This window comes from Artemia franciscana, chromosome 1 (assembly GCF_032884065.1).
Source record: "Artemia franciscana chromosome 1, ASM3288406v1, whole genome shotgun sequence".
NCBI classification, from domain to species: domain Eukaryota; kingdom Metazoa; phylum Arthropoda; class Branchiopoda; order Anostraca; family Artemiidae; genus Artemia; species Artemia franciscana.
The window spans coordinates 16,177,669-16,195,049 of NC_088863.1; the positions used below are offsets into that span (position 1 = coordinate 16,177,669).

The 17,381-nt window shown below is 36.3% G+C and overlaps 1 protein-coding gene across 1 annotated transcript; it reads left to right on the forward strand.

Annotated features, from left to right (window-relative positions):
- Positions 1 to 10,101: 10,101 nt before the first annotated feature.
- LOC136040113 (craniofacial development protein 2-like) lies at positions 10,102 to 10,875 on the forward strand. Its single transcript, XM_065724585.1, has one exon. It carries the CDS (start codon positions 10,102 to 10,104, stop codon positions 10,873 to 10,875), a length of 774 nt encoding a protein of 257 aa, XP_065580657.1.
- Positions 10,876 to 17,381: the final 6,506 nt, after the last annotated feature.

Below are 17,381 nucleotides of genomic sequence, written 5' to 3' on the forward strand. Positions count from 1 at the left end.
GTAGAATATGAATTTATTAGTACTAGTGCCTAGAGAAAATACTATTTTTTAAATGAATCTCGGCAATGAGGGCATGCAAATGAAACCATGATGTCTTGTTTTGTCTGTATGTAGTTTAATTTGAGAATGTGGGGCCTTGCTCAACAGGATGTAACATCTTCAAAACTGACCCTACAGAAAAAGATCAGCTTGTCTGTGGCCAAAAACTTGAAAATAAGTCTCATACACCTCCCAAAACAGGCGTTTCCTTCATTATTTGTGAAAAACCTTCAAATGAGGTGAGTTATTGGTGTTTTTAAAGTAAAAAATAAAAATGTGTAAGTGAGACTGGTGTGTTCATTAAATTAAATTAAGAGCTTTTATCAAAAATGGGAAACTGTACTAAGTTATTCTTGAGAAGCTGCTAAGGCTTAGAATTTTTTTTGCCAAGAAAATCTAGTTTTACCGAGTGTTACAAAATTGAACCTTTTTTTAGATTTTTGATTTTTAAAGAGAAACTGAAGTACCTTTATTTCTTCTTGCGGATTTTTTGGGCTCCAATACCCATATGAATGAAAATCTTGTCGTCACAAGAAAGTAGCAAAGCTTATCAAGAAAGGGAAAATAAAAGGGGACATACATTCAGAACAAGTAGAGAAATTTAATAAATTCAATATTTATTTAGGAAAACAATTAAGTTAATAACAAAATAGTAACAATAATAATAATAATAATAATAATAATAATAATAATAATAATAATAATAATAATAATAATAATAATAATAATAATGATAATAATAATAATAACAATAACAATAATAATAATAATAATAATAATAATAATAATAATAATAATAATAATAATAATAATAATAATAATAATAATAATGATAATAATAGTAATAATAATAATAGTAATAATAATAAGAAGAATAATAATAATAATAGTAATAATAATAATAATTATAATGTCAATAAAACTGATAATAACCTTATAAATGAAAAAAAAAATCATCAGAAAGAAACTTAAGACGGGCACTAGCCGTGGTATAGTTGCTTGTTTCATAGGGTAGGCCTCTATGTCTTGTCGTGAAATTTAGGGAGTCACGAAATTTGAAAGTCTCAAGCACATTGCTTCACTTATATTTATGTTCTGGTAATATCTTGCAGCATCTTGTTTGGTGTTAAAATCACTTGTCAATGTTTGGGATTTAGAATTTCAGTTGAATGGAGGTGTGTACAGTCCTGAGCTTACCTCTATAAAAACAAAGGTTTTAGAACATAATGATAGTCCTCCTGCCACATGATTCAGTGACCAGCATTAGTGTTTCCCGCATTTACTAACCTAGACTAAGGACATGTATACCTACAAATGTAAAACTACAAGGTGGAATATAATACTGAAGAAGCAACATAAGAAAAGAAGCTTGAACGGCTCATAAGCCCCTCAAATGAAAAAAAGGGTAATATTCATTAATCAGAATCCGATACAAAAATATGTTTTTAAAACTAAGCTATAGTGTCATTGAGCAATTCTACGGTGCCACTCGTGCATGGTGTCTTCAAACGTCAATCTTGGTATTACGGCGAGGCTCTGCGAGTGATATTTCCATATTGTAGAGGAGCAGTTACCCACAAAAATAAAACAGTTTAAGACTTGTTTTTACCTATATTCAGGGGGTAGCCTTTATTAGAGATGAAAATGAATAATTTTGAAAGCCAGCAATATCATGGAATTGAAAAGAGTGTTCTGTCCGATTTTTACGTTATAATTTCTAATCCTCATTATCAAAGGTGATTTCAGTTTTTGTGTGTCACGGATTATATTGTGGTGAAGACAGTGCAAAACAGATCACCCCTGGTTATGATAGCCTTTAGGACTTAAGGTTATAAATAAATAAAAACTGTCACCTTTTACCTATAATTTCAGCTCCACCACATCTACGCTCCTTTTCCTCCTCAAATCAGTTTTAAAAAATTACATAACCTATATTCAAAAGATCTAACAGTCTGTGAACAGATTAAGACAATATGTGACGAAAATGAAGTCGTCAGGTAGCTTACATTTCTTCTCATGAGCTGTCACTTTTGCCTTCTTCTCTATATTAAGGTTCTTAAAGGGAGATGATAAGCACATAATCAACTCATTGGATTTCTTAAATAATAAATCTCGTGTTAAAGTCGAAAGAAAATTCGTAGACAATCTTTAGTTCGTTAAGTATCCATCAAGGCCCCAAAAGGGAAAAAACAGTTTTTTAGTTTAAAAATTTCGTAACCTTTTTAGAACCTCTTTGTAATTAACAGCTTAAATGTTTTTTCTTTCTTTCACGTAAGTCCTCTTTGATTTTACATTATAACACGTGAATATTTTGTATAAAATTTATTTCGTCGAAATTCATTTAAGACGTACATAATTGAAATATTGATTTTATTCTTTATTTGTTTTCTCATTTCTACAAGATATTAGCCTGTCACTAAACTTTAATTCCTTTTAGCACTTAGTCTGCAACGACTAGGATTGATTTTATCTTGAAGTTCTGATAGCTACTAGGTTCAGTTTCACATTCTCGTTTTTCTGAGTCTCATCATTGTCAAATGCTGAAATTTTATAAGTTAGTTGGTTCTGTAAGAAATAAATACTAAAAACATAGAGGAAATTAAATATTGTGAATATGGAAATGGGATGGATGCTCGAGTTGTAGTGTCATATTGGTAGGGAAGAAACTAATAAACAAACAATTTATGATGCAGGAAGATAGCATATTTTATGAATGCATAAAACAACACCATCCTTTGTTTTTCATGGAAGTATTTTTGTTAGATAGTTTGGCACTTCACTTTATTCCATTGCTCAATAATATATTTTTTCTTTGTATGATTTTCTATCTTATTTTCTCCTATTGTTTATCAGTATATGAAAACGTCTGAGAGACAATAATGGTTTTTTAACAAATGTATCACCTTATAAATTTGTTCCTATTTCAGAATTTAATGTACGGAGTTTCAGAATAAGAGATCTAAAGCCAAACTCTCCAGCCGAGTCGAAATTCCAAAGATAATTTAAAGGGCCAGTGAAATGCGTTAACCTAAAACAAATATCCCCATGAAATTTGTATATTTGTTGATTTCTTATGCTTATTTAATGTTAGAAGCATTAATTTACCGAGGAAGTTTGTATATTTTGTTTAATTGTTGTTGCCTTGATTTTAAATTCTTGTTAAATTGTTCTGGATATATGCTATTGCTTGCCAAGCCTTGGTATCTCGTTGTTGTAATTTATGTTTTTCTTCCTCATTCGTTGTGAGGTGAGGATATTGTGCTGATGGAACAAGTAAAATATCTGCAGTATATTTTCTCCAAGTAAATTCACAAGCCTTAAACCCATCTTCTTAGTTCCAATCACTTTTCTTTGGATTTTGTCTAAGCTAATGAAAACTGAACACAAATAAATTAATCACACTACAAGGACTATATACAACTTATTGCAGGACCAAGTCAACAAGGTGTATGAAATAGAATTGAAGAATAAAAAGTAATTAAAACAATGAGAAACATACACTATTTGGACTTGAAAAGGAATAAAATAAATCAAGAAGAAAAAAAAAATGAAAATTGGTGTACTGACTCCCATGACTCCTGCTCCAATTAAGTCTCTTTGACTTTTCACTCTTAATCCCCTCCAAATTAGCTCTGATTTACATTAAATATTTTTAATAGCCCCTCTCCCATCCTATCTGAGGACGTACTGCTTTTGGTTTGACCCAGACATTAATGTCTTTTTACCTAATTAAATAAAAAGAACTAGCCTTTTTAACTGAAAGTAAAGAGCGACATTAAGACTTAAAACCAAAAGAAATTACTCCGTGTATGAAAGGGGCTATTCCCTCCTCAACGCACCACTCTTTACGCTAAACATTGACTATTTCTCTCAATTCTAATTTATCAAACAGTGGAAAACTTTAGCGTAAAGAGCGAGGCGTTGAGATGGGAACTCCCCCTTTCATACACGGAGTAATTTCTGGGCGTTGAAAAGGGAACAGCCCCTTTCATATACGGACTAATTTCAGTTGGTTTCAATTTTAAATGTCGCTCCTTACTTTCAGTTAAAAAAGCTAGTTTTTTTTTTAATTTAATTTCTGAACGTTTTTGAATTAATGCAAGTTTGATTGTGGCTCTCCGCACATAAATCATTAAAATGAAATTGACTTGTTAATTCTTTTTTTGGATAAATGAATTTCTCTTAGTCCTCATCAGACGATTCTGAGTAAAAAGGGGTGGGGGGGAGGAAGCCTAGTTGCCCTCCAATTTTTAAGTTACTTAAAAAGGCAAATAGAACTTTTAATTTTTAACGAGCGTTTTTATTAGTAAAAAATATACGCAACTTAAGATTTAATTTACGTAATGAACTTCTATATTCGTATATTTTTATCATATATATGAGGGGGTTTGTCCCCTCATTAATACCTCGCTCTTTACACTAAAGCTTAAATTGTGTCCCAATTCTTTAAGAATAACCCCTGAATCAGAAAGGCCGTAGAATAAATAGTTGAAATAACTAAAAATACTTTAGCATAATGAGCAAATTATTTAGGAGGAGAAAAACCCCTTATACACGTAATAATACCTGTTCGTTTTAAGTTTTAATTCTGCTCCTTACTTTCAGTTGAAAAAAACTTTTCATATTTAATTTTCCATTGTTTTTTTTATAATAATGCTAGAAAATCCTGCGCCCCCCTCATTGAAATTTGCTTTCCCAATAAAAAATTCCTCCAAGGAAAGACTCTCCCACACAGTCTTTTCCCGTCAACCCCCCCCCCCCCCGACCAAAAAATACCCCTGAAAATGTCTGTACATTTCCCAATAACGATTACTTTATGTAAACACTGGTCAAAGTTTGTAACTTGCAGCCCCTCCCCCGGGGACTTTGGGGAGTAAGTCCTCCCCAAAGACATAGTTATTATGTTTTTCGACTATGTTGAAAAAATGGCTATCTCAAAATATTGATTCATTGAATTTGGAAAAAATGAGTGAGGGAGGGGGCCTAGGTGCCCTCTAATTTTTTGGTCACAAAAGGGCACTAGAAATTCTCATTTCTGTTAGAATGAGGCCTCTTGCGTAATTTTAGGACCACTTGGTCGATACGATGACCCCTGGGGAAAAAAACAAAACAAAAAACAAATATACACGCACCCGTGATCGGTCTTCTGGCAAAAAATACGAAGTTCCACATTTTTGTAGATAGGAGCTTGAAACTTTTTAATTAGGGTTTTCTGATACGCTGAATGCGATGGTGTGGTTTTCGTGTGATTATATGACTTTTAGGGGTTGTTTTTCCCTATTTTTCAAATTAAGGCAACTTTTCTCAGGCTCGTAACTTTTGATGAGTATATTTGATGACTAAATTTGATGAAACTTATGTATTTAAAATAAGCAAAAAAATCTGATTCCTTTAATGTATATTTTGGTAAGAAAATTTCGTTTTTAGAGTTTCGTTTACTATTGAGCCGGGTCGCTCCTTACTACAGTTCGTTACCAAGAACTGTTTGATATAGCTTAGAAGCTGATAGCTAGCCAACTAGGGATTCGTAGATACTCTCTAATAATACAACGCCATGTCATTTTGTTGAGGGTGGAGTAGAATGTATCCTGTATTGTCACGACAGAAATATAGAATCAAAAACAAATAATTATTTTTAATTTATGCACTATTGCTTAAATTCACAACTGAAACAATACAAAACTATGGAGGCAGCTAGGGTTTTGGGTTTTTATGAGAGATTTAAAGAATGTGCAGACAAAATCGTCCAGTGTACTGACAAATATGGACACATAAGCTATATTAATAATATAACACTTATCAGACTTAAAAAATGCAGTATTTTTATTTCTTTCCTAATTTCAAGGTTTGCCTTTTCGTTTCTAAGACAAAGGTGGTGGACCCAACTATCTCAGACCAAAGTCACAGAAGTTCCACTTAACTCGATTGATTACGGAAATATATTGCACAAAAGCAAACTGAATATAAAGTAATGAATATTAAAGACGGATAAGCCTTTGTTTCTTCCCTTTAAACTAATCAACAAGTACCGATGGCTCCAACTCAGCAGCTACGTCTTTTTCCGTGTAGAGGAACATAAGTAAGGCTAGTCTATCATCGCCCATAGTTGACCTCAATCGACTTTTTATAGTTTTGATCATTCAGAAGATCCACTTACCTTCTGCTAAGTTCATGGATATAGTTTTTAAAAAAAGCTCTAAGACAATTGGAGTTTGTCTGAGTCTGTCTTAAATATTTCTGAATTATTGTTGTTTCTGATTTCAGTGCTCCTGGTGGCAATTTCAGAACAGGGAAGGCTACGACTGACTTACTAAATTTTAAAGTGTCCAGCTTTGCTGAACACTTGATTGGCAGAAAAAGCTGCTATGCTTTCTCACACAATTCTGGCAGCTTTTTACTTGATAAAGTCACTGTCTTTTTGAGCTATATGGTTTAATAGCAGATCGATTCCTAGTTTTTGGACGTTTCTGCTCCTGCACCTTTATCAGAAAATCTACTTAGAAGGTGTCACCGACGTAAAATTCTTTTGAATTTGGATTTAGAATAACTTGTTTTGTCAGACAAAGAACTGTCGACTTCATCAAAGTGTCTACAAGGATCTGGGAGAGAAAGCAGTGCTGTTGCATTCTGTATATAAGCTTAAACTTGACTAGCAAAATCTGTGTTGCTGGAACGGATTAGATCTTCAAGCGCAAAACAAGTTGCTTTCTTGTACTGCCACGTCGATAAAATAGTTCATTAGGGCGTAGGTCTGGTTCATTAGGGCTTAGGTCTAGGTAGTTCATTAGGGCGTAGGTCTTGCGCATAGTATTCCTCTTGAACATCAGTTTAGCGAGGAATTGAGATACAAAATTGCTGATAGAAATGACTCCACCTTCAATTTCCTTTCAGTATCAAGATTTTAGGACCCTTTTACGTCACGCAAGAGTAATAATTTCTGGGAGTATGCTCCAAAAAGTACCTGGTGATTAGTGTCTTTATGATAACCTCGTCTCTGAAACTTCTTTGATGCTAAGCTTCCCTTCTACAGACTCAATATGTACTAGGCACCGGATAATTCGCTTATAATCAGTTGTGAAGAAAACATACAGTTGATGAAACACGCCAAACATGTTTCGGGTCAAAACCCTTTCCTCGCAATAATGTTTGACAATAATATAGCCTCGACGAGCCAAACAACAATTATACGGTGTTTAGTACATGACAAGAGTTAAACACTCGTTTGGCCTCTTCACACCTCTCCAACATATTGTGTGCAGTGATACAACTGATTTGCTAACTTTTCTAAATCCTGTTCAAACTCTCTGAAAACTTCAAGGATCTCTGCAGTTACGTGAGCTCTTTTTGGATGGAAAACAAACAAGGGAATGGAGCCGTTCCTTTACCACTCTAATTGAGTTGACTTGTCTGAAATAGGCAACCAGTCATTCCTCTTGGATCGCCACTGATGTAGTATCAGTGAAGATGCCGTAGAATTTTGACCGCTTATCTTTGTCCTTGACCTTCGTCAAGGCTTCTTTGCCTACCAGGTCTATAAAATAGTTTGGTGAGATGCGCCAAAGGTAAGTAGTTACATGGGTACCGTTTAATTTTTATACTCTAGCCATTGTTCAATCTCCACATTATGATGTTCCAGTTTTCTACCTCAATGAAGTTACTTTCGTCATGATCTTTTCCCCGAAAGTACAGTCCCTGTTTATCGAGTGTGATAGTGATATCTATCAACATTCTTGTGATTTTTCAATTTATCTTTCTTTTTTTCTCTGCTTCAATATCTTTGCTCCACTTTTCATTGTCAATTATATATGGCAGTGAAGCCTTGTGGCAAATAAAAGTAAAAAGACATGAAACTGATGCTATATGGATTTTGACTCATAGTGGGAAACGAGTAAACATGGCACATCTCTTTCATTCCCTCCCCCTTCCTATGGAGAACAAATCACAGGCAAAGCAGCTAGCCTTATCTTTCTCAATGCAATGCTCGAAGTGAAAAAAATTTGCTGCAATAGATTTTTACAAAACGGTTTTGATATTTTGGGTATTTGTATCTTACTTTTTTAACAACGGGAAAGGTAATTGCAGGCTGGTTAGGTCCATGTTCTGTCGATTTCTGTTGATCAGTTAAAGTATCGTTTTTCCCCAGTTCTGGGACTTGCGTTCCACCATCGGCAGACCTGTGTCGTCCAGCGTATTGTGAGAAGTTCTTCCTCTCTTTGTCAAACTCGGTTGTTTGGAAACCGGAAAACATACACTTTTTTATGATTTTAAACTGTACCTACGGAACTGATTCCCCAAATCCAAGCCCTCGATCACAAAGATGACTTCATCAAAAAAATGCCGCAGTTCGTGACTGCCTCTTGAGTTGGCTTGCTTCTTTACCTGTTTTGGAAATAAGCAAAAGATTTGCCAAAGAACTTTTATGGTAATCTTTGTGTCAGTGACATTTTGGCTACTGGTTCCTTGGTCTTTCGCTGCAGATTGGAGCGTCATAGTTTGTGTCGCTTAGCTTTGAAATTGAGTTGGTTTTAGGAATCCAACGCAATATTCCTGATGTCACGCTTTGACATTGTTTTTAATGATAGGCTCCAGACACCCATCAGTTCCTGCCGTGATTTTCCAAAAATAAGTTGCCTAAAACCAGAAAACTGCCTAACTCCAGTTCCGGCCAAGAAATATTAGTATTTCTTTGGTGTCTAATTGTACAGCAAGCGATTTCGGTCAAAAAGTTAATCTGTTCTGTCAACTATTTGATGCCGGGTTGAAACCAGTTCGATTTGTATTTTGGCAGCAATTGTTGTCTTTTTGTCGCTTGATTTTGTTTTCCTCGTCGACAAAGAAATATTTGCACTTTTGATTTTCTGTTGACAAAACTGTTCTCTCGGGAACGACTAAGGAAAAAATCTGTTGTCTCTCCGTCGACAGAGGATTTGCATCGTGCACTGTAAGGAAATGCGAAATCCGTTAGATTTCCGAGTCTCTGTCGACTTACTGAATAGACAGAATTCAAATCAAAAGCAGCAGAAATAAAATTTTGACGAAATTGCTGATTTTGAAATCGTAAATAGAACGCAGCTTGAAATGGAAAATCCACTCAGATTTGACCTCTAGGTACCAAAAATAAGTTTTTTGTACAAATCTGCACTGATTTTAGTATCAATCTGTACAGATCTGGAAAATCCAAGCTATTTTTGACCCATTGTGTCCTGCCTTTTAGTCAATAAAATTTGAAACACTGCTCTTTTCCAGAGTCGGTTTGGATGGAAAGGGATCCGTGTTCGGAAAGTTACCCTATTGTCATGATCACGAAAATCTGTTCAGATGCTTCAAACATATTCTTATAGAAAAACTTAACCAAAACATATAAACAGACCATCATGCGTTCTAAAGCTAACTGGTGGTAAATTTTTAGCTTTGTGTAAAACACCATTTTTTTCATTTTCAGCTACATTGAAAAAGCATGGTAGAGCATTGGTTCCTGAAGATGCAGATATTCCGTATAAAATAAACGGTTGATATAAAAATTCTGTTTAAGGCTTCATTCAAGTAAGTTGTTTTGTTTGAGGCATGGCGAAATTGCGTACAGTGCTGTATAATACTGCGACAGCTATTATAGTGGAGGGCCAGAGGAACCTGTGTTTCGAGGGGAGTGTGCCTTTAGGCTCAAAGGATGCACTTTTATATCCAAATTTTAAGAGTGTATAAGTCTTCAGAAGACAATAAAAGGAGGATTTAGAGTAGGGTGGAATCTCTAATGTAAGTTTGCCGGATTATGTGCAGTTCTTTTCATTGGGGGAGGGGAAGAGGGGAGAGAGAGTATACCAAAGTTCTAAAAAGGAGTGCTTTAATATCCAAATTTTTAAGTGAACAGAAGTCTTCAGAAAACAATAAAGGGGGGCTGGTTCATAATTACACTCTAGTCTCCTACATTCTTGTAAAAATTTTTGGAGTAAGCAATTTATTATGTGTGCACCATATGGTAGCCGGACATCCGCTTACCGACATAAATGATGGACAGGTTCATACTAAGATTTAAACGGGAATGTTTGTCATTTGACATTCCCAATGTCCCCTGCAGCATACCACACAATGCTCAAATGGACTCCAATAAACGAAATGATCTTGTTTGCACGATTACCTACAACACACACCAAGCTTCCTGTCATTGTATGCTACGCTCCTACCAATGAGGCGGATGATGATGTCAAAAATAGCTTCTATGAAACCTTGCAAGCTGTCACCAAAGACGTCCCCAAACATGATGTTCTATGTGTTAGTGGTGATCTGAATGGCAAAGTAGGAGCCGATCACAAGTACTGTCTGGAAGTCCTAGGACCGCATGGGCTTGGCCAGATTAACGAAAATGGTGCATTACTAGTAGACTTCGCGCTAAGTAATAACCTTGTCGTTGGTGGGACACTCTTCGAGCATAAAAATGAGTACAAGTACACATGGACATCTCCAGACGGTTCAACACGAAACCAGATTGACCATTTCCTGATCGCCAGACGGTGGCGTACAATCCCTTTAGACGTGCGTGGGTATAGAGGAGCAGACGCCCAGTCGGATCATATGCTCATGATCGCCCACATGCAGATCAAACTACGTGCCCAAAAGAAGACACAGCAAGATCTGAAGAAACTGTGCGACACGGACAAGCTACAGGATCGAAAAACCCGCGGAGATTTCTGTATATCCTTATGGAACAAATTTGATGCCTTGGCTATTGAGGCAAATGACTCAGAAAGCGTTGAAGAGAAATGGGAGACAATAAAAAGTACATACATGACGATTGCCGAAGAAAATCTAGGTTTCCGAAAGAAACCAAAGGAAAGATAGATTTCTGACGTAACATGGAAACTGATTGACGAACGAAAGGCACTCAAGCAAGCCATGCTCATAGATACTACAAGGTGTTCAGAGCTGGCAACAAAACAATTATACAAAGAAAAAGATAAAGAGGTAAAAAAGAGTGCAAGAAAGGACAAGAGAAAGTTCCTTGAAAAGAAAGCAGCTCTAGCTGAAGAAGTTGCTAGGAAGGGTGACTCCTAAACTGTCTACCGATTGAAAAATGAGATGGTAGGAAAACAAAGCAGCCGAATCACCCTTGTCAAGGACGAAAATGGATCGATTATATATGATCCAGAAAAAATTGACGAGAGATGGGCTTCCCATTTCAAAAAACTTTTGAAAAGACGGAGAACTTGTGATCAAGCAAACACACCTGATATCCCTTTTATGTATTTAGACATCAATACAGATCCTCTGAGTGCTGAGGAGATCATGCATGCAGCAAAGAAGTTAAAAAATGGACGAGTCCCGGGTATTGATGGCATTTCAGCAGAAATGCTGAAGTACTCAATTAGTACCTGCATATCCATTTGGCTTTCCCTTTTCACCAAAATATGGACCTTAGGGAAGGCCCCAAGAGATTGGAGCAGAGGCATTTTAGTCAAACTCTTCAAAAAGGGAGACTTGATGAACTGCAATAACTGGAGAGGCATCAATCTTCTCCCTGTCTCATCCAAACTATCAGCCTCCGTCATTTTGCAGCGTCTGCGGAAAGCAGTAGACGCAACTCTACGAGAAGAGCAGCATGGTTTCAGAACTGGGAGATCCTATTCTGATCTCATATTTGTACTGAGAATGCTTGTCGAAGAATCAAAAGAATGGAACAAGAAGCTCTACCTCCTATTCATTGACTTTGAAAAGGTATTTGACTCAGTTGACAGAGATTGCTTGTGGAGAGTTTTGAAATATTATGGAATTCCCGAGAAAATAGTAGATATGATTATAGCGCTTAAATGAAGAATCGGAATGTTGCGTAAAGACAGAAAACGGTTCAACTAGTTTTTTCAAGATCATGTCTGGTGTTCACCAAGGATGTATACTTTCCCCCATGCTCTTTATAATTATAATAGATTACGCCCTGAGATTCGCACTGGGCTACGGGGTGACTGTTCGATCTGGACTTCGCGGACGACGTTTTCCTTCTTGAAGAGTCTAAAGAACGGCTGCAGCAGCTACTTGACACTATTACCAAAAATGCAGAGAATGTCGGGCTAAAGATAAACATTGACAAATCGAAGCGCATGGCTATCACAACCTCGCCACTTGTTCTCCATTGCAAAAAGAAGGATCTAGAACAAGTCCAGGAGTTCAAGTACCTGGGTGGCTGGATTGATTGTGATGGAGAGATCTCGACCGAGATTAAACGTAGAATTGGAAAAGCTACAGCTGCCTTCAATAGATTGAAGCCTGTTTGGAGAAGTAATAAATATTCAATGCGATTGAAGCTTCGACTCTTCAACAGCAATGTACTCTCAATTCTCCTTTACGCAAGTGAATGTTGGAAAATAAACACCCAGCTTGAAAAAAGGATCCTTGCATTTGAAAATATGAGGCTCACAAGAATGTTGAATACAAGCTTGCAACAAAAAATTACAAATGAAGAAATACGCAGAACAGGTCAACCTCCCGTCATTGAGTTGCTGAAAAGAAGGCGATGGACATACCTGGGACACGTTCTTCGAATGGAAGAGAGCCGCCTTCCTCGAACAACCAATGAATGGAAGCCAGACGGTAGAAGAAAGAGAGGCCGCCCCAAAAATACATTGAGACGAACATATGATGGAGATCTGAGGACGGCCGGCACTTCACTAATACCTGAATGGAAAGACGTCATCGCTACAGCACCAATACGAGACGAATGGAGAGGCTTTGTCGACACCCTATGCGCCACCGGTGGCTCTGGAGGAACTAAGGTCTAAGGTAAGGTTTGCCATTTATTTATTTATTTATATATCTTTCATGTCTTCTCGTTTCATAGGTCCCCTCCCTCCTCCTGCCCCCATACATAGGGGACATAATTGACAGCACAAGAGTACTGCCTAAATTAAGAGCGGTGTATGCATAATGCATTTTTTTTTCTTGTTGTTTTATTGTTTTGGTTTTAGGCCAGGGCACCTCGTATCGAAGGAGTGTTCATAGAAACTCAAAAAGAGCTCATTCGATTGCAATTGGAAAAAGAGCTACTGCCGTTTTTAATAGTCAAAAGCTATTGGAGGGCAAATAACCCCACCCCCAAGCCCATCATTTCCCCAAACACATCTCATCAAAATTTTGATATAGCCATTTTGATCAGCGTAGTTGAAAGACCCTGCAATTATTTCTTTGAGAATGACAACCCCCCAACAGCTCTCAGGGCAAGGGTTGTAAGTTTTGCTCTGGGGGCATACAAGGTTTTTAATACATAGGAGGGTCGTATAAACTTCGGAAGGGGCTTATTAGTTTGGTACTCGGAAGTTTAAGTGCCTTTTTTCAGAATCAAATTTATCGGAGGGTAGCTACCCCCCTCTCCCACAGACGTCGTGTTTCTTCAAAATACATCCAATAGAAATTTTGATATAGCCATTTTCTTAAAAATTGTCTAAATATCATATAAAAAGGCTTTGGGGATTTAATCCGACCCCCAGAGGCTGAAGGCAAGGGTTGTAAGTCATGCCTCGGGTGCATTTAAGGTTTTTGTGGAAGGGATAGTTGTATAAGCTTTAGAGGAGGCTCATTTGGTTGAAAATTGGAAGTTCTAGTTTCCTTTAAAAAGTGATAGCGGGCAACCAGCCCCTCCCCCTCCCCAACTATACCTCTTTTTACCAAACACATCTGATTGAAATAGTGAGCTAGTCATTTTGTTCAAAATAATCCAGAGAGCATATAACAATGCCATCAGGGTTGACACTATCCCCCAGAGCCCTGGGGCAAGGATTGTAAGTTATGCCCTTGGGTAATACAAGATTTTATGGAGCTCGTGGTCATGCAAACTGCAGATGAGGCTTATTTGATTTGAAATTAGAAGTTATAGTGCTCTTTTAAACAGTCCAAAGCGATTTGAGAGCTCCAGCCCCCACCCCTCTCACACCAATCATTTCTCCATAAACATTCAATCAACATTTTGAAATAGCAATTTATTTCAGAGTAGTTGAATGTCCAAAAATTATGTCTTTGAAGATTATATCCTTATTCCTCACAGACCTTAGGCCAAAGTTTTGTAAGTAATACCCTGGGGGCGTATAAGGTTCTTAAAGAAACGTTGGTCGAATATACTTTGGAGGGGGCTCATTGGGTTTGAAATAAGAAGTTCTAATGCCCTTGTTAAGAGTAAAAGTGATCAGAGGGGTTCTATCCCCCCCCCCTACACGTCGCGTTGTCCTAAAATGCATCTAACAGACATTATGAGATAGTCATTTTACTCAAAGTAGTCGAAAAATCATATAACAAGGCTTTTGGGGCTGATACAGACCACCAGAGTCTTGGAACAAGGATTGCAAGTTATGGCCGGCGGTATTTTCAGTTTTAATGGATTGTATGGTTGTATAAGCTTTAGAGGAGGCTCCTTTGCTCGGAAATTGAAAGTTCTAGTTCACTTTAAAAGAAAGTGATGGACAGCAACTGCCAACCTCGACAACCCCTCTTTATCATCAAACGTATCTGATTGAAATTGTGAGATAGCCACTTTGCTCAAAATAGTCCAAAGAACATATAACAATACCTTCAAGGCAGAAACTAAACCCCCCAGAGCCCTCTGGCAAGGTGACACCAAAGACACTAAGGAGCATCCTTGATTCTCTATAAACTCAGAAACCCACAACTTAACCCTACAAACTCCAACTTAACGAATTTTTTATTTTAAACGAATTTTAAAGTCGTCATTGCAAACTGCACAAAAGTAATTTCTATATGTTAGTCTTGATTTTGTATTTGTGACAGGGATGTTCTTAGTCTTGGATTTCAGCTGAATTATTTTCACAATTCACATGAACTCCTTCATTTTTCATGAGATCTTTCATGAAATTATGAAATCTGAAAGATTTTCACGAAATCTTTTTGGCATTTAACAACCATGTAGCTAGATCCGATTTGTCGTAGAATGACACATTTGAATTTATCCATGTCTAATTATTTATCGGAAGTAAGGAGAAACCATCATTTTATTCTTATTTAAAGAGATAGTCAGATATTTAATTATACCTGGTGCAACGAATTGAAGAATAAAAAAGATCGAAAATGAAAAAAAGACAGTAACTCAGCTTAGGGGGCCCTAAGCTGAGAGGGGAACTCCCATAGTCGTATTTTGGAAATTTTGAAGCATTTCAATTTGAATTACAATTTGAAATTCATTTTTTATGCACCCTGGGCCCATCTTTGGTCTGTTCTTGCCTGAAAACCATGTGAGAAGGTGAAAACCGAAATATTTTGTTGGTTTTGTCAAAATAATGAAGTTTTTGGACAGTAGCCTACCACATATTTTTCAGCGTTGTCACGTTGAATAATAAAGTTAGATAAGGGAAACGTATTATTAAAACTTGACAAAGCTTGTCATCTGCAAAATATAAACATCAATAATATTTTACTTCTTTAAAAAACTAAACCTTAAAAGGAAAGCCATACATAGGATGTCTGGGCCGTAAAATTTTAGATTATTTTTTGATAAATTTCCACTGTTTCTTTGTTGAAGTTGGCGCATACCGCCATCGAAGACAACATTTCTCTATATGGATGTCTTTGTCTTAAAAATTGAACCCATGAGTTTCTCTAATTTTTATAAGATAGGCTATACATGTTTGTATAAATTTCTGTTGAACCAGTTCAAACATTAGATTCCGTTTACACCGTGCATGGCTCATTAAGGATTTGTTAAATAAAATTTATAATTCTTTCAAAAATATTTCTAATTTGCATTCAAGTTTTAAAGTTTTGCCTAATGTACTAGCAAAAAATCTTAAAACTGTACTGAAAATTTAGTAAACTCTTTTCTTCTCTCTCAGTGTTATAATGACAAAAAAATGTATATAATGGGGGCTTTGCGAATACGTGACAACAGAATACTCTAAATTAATAAAAACCTGTCTGATATGAACTAGGTCTAGAAAAATTACAAGAGTTAGTGGAAAAAGGTAGTTTCAACTTAATAAAATGACAATAAAATTGAAGACCCATAAAGAGAGAACTGACACTTAAGGACCCTCTGTGACTTTTTCTCCTTTGTCTATTTGCTAAAGAATAATTTTTTCAAGATTAGGCAAGGGAGGGAACCTTGCCAGAAGTGAATAGAGTATATAACATTACCTACCGAAAAATAGAAAAAAAGGCTTTACCAGAAGTATCCAAATAGTAATGATTTCAACAAATACAACTTAGAAACAATAGGAAAATTTGACAAGACAGTGGAATTCAATTCTGTGGATATTTTGGCCCTATGTCCAAGGGTCGTCTTCAGAACAGGACAAAATTTAAACTTTAGCGTAAAGTGCAAAGCGTTGAAAAGGGGGAAACCCCCTCTTATGCGTAATAATTTCTGTTCATTTTAAGTTTTAATGTTGCTCCTTACTTTGAGATGAAAAAACTTGTTTTTTAAATAGCGCCATGAAATCTGGCGTAAAAATCCCTTTCTCACGCAAATATCCTCCAGAAAAATCAATATTGATGAGAATTTTACCGCGAACAATCATCCCTAACATGTCCACATGTAAAACTGAGTCGGTAAAGAGAAAGAAAGACATAAAAAAATTTATGAGGATTCTGGCGAATTCCTCCAGCATAAAATTTTCCCTGAAAAGTTCATCCCCTGCAAACTTACATCTCCTTGGTAAATTCTCCCAGTGCCAAACCCCCAGCAGTCGTCCTCTCCTCCCCACCTGAAAAAAAAGCATACGTACTTACCAATAACAAATACTATACGTAAACAATAGGCATTTTTTTTATTATAAAGATATTTTCCCAAGGACTGTGGGTTGTCACTTTATCTCCAAAGACATAGTTACTGGGTCTTTCAACTATGTTGAACAAAATATCTATCTCAAAATTTTGACCAAATGATTCTGGAAAAAAATAGCTGGGGAGGGTGCCTAGTTGCCATCCAATTTTCACTAAAAACAGCAGTAGATCTTTTGATTTTCGTGAGAATGAGCCCTCTCTCAATATTCTAGACCCAATGGGTCGATATGATCACACCCCTGGAAAAAGAACGAAAAAAAAACAAAAAAAAACAAATAAACGATCACCCGTGATCTCTCCTCTGACACGGGTCCACTTTATGCATTGAATTTTACAAATGGACGATGCTACATATCCCCAACTTAGCAGTGATGAAAACACCATTATTTCTGCTAAATTTCACATAGGTCGATAATGATTGCTCCATGGGCGTTATCCATTCTGTTTTCCTATCTAAGCTCCGTTTTGAATACTTTACGGTTGAATTTTTCAATATCCTTTCACACAAAAAAGCAAAAGCTTTAAGGATTGCTTATTTTAATTAAAAGCTCGCTATTACTATTACCAATAGC

Bases quoted from the DNA above. Each gene is read 5' to 3' on its own strand.
- LOC136040113 (XM_065724585.1), top strand. From the start codon at position 10,102: ATGTCCCCTGCAGCATACCACACAATGCTCAAATGGACTCCAATAAAC.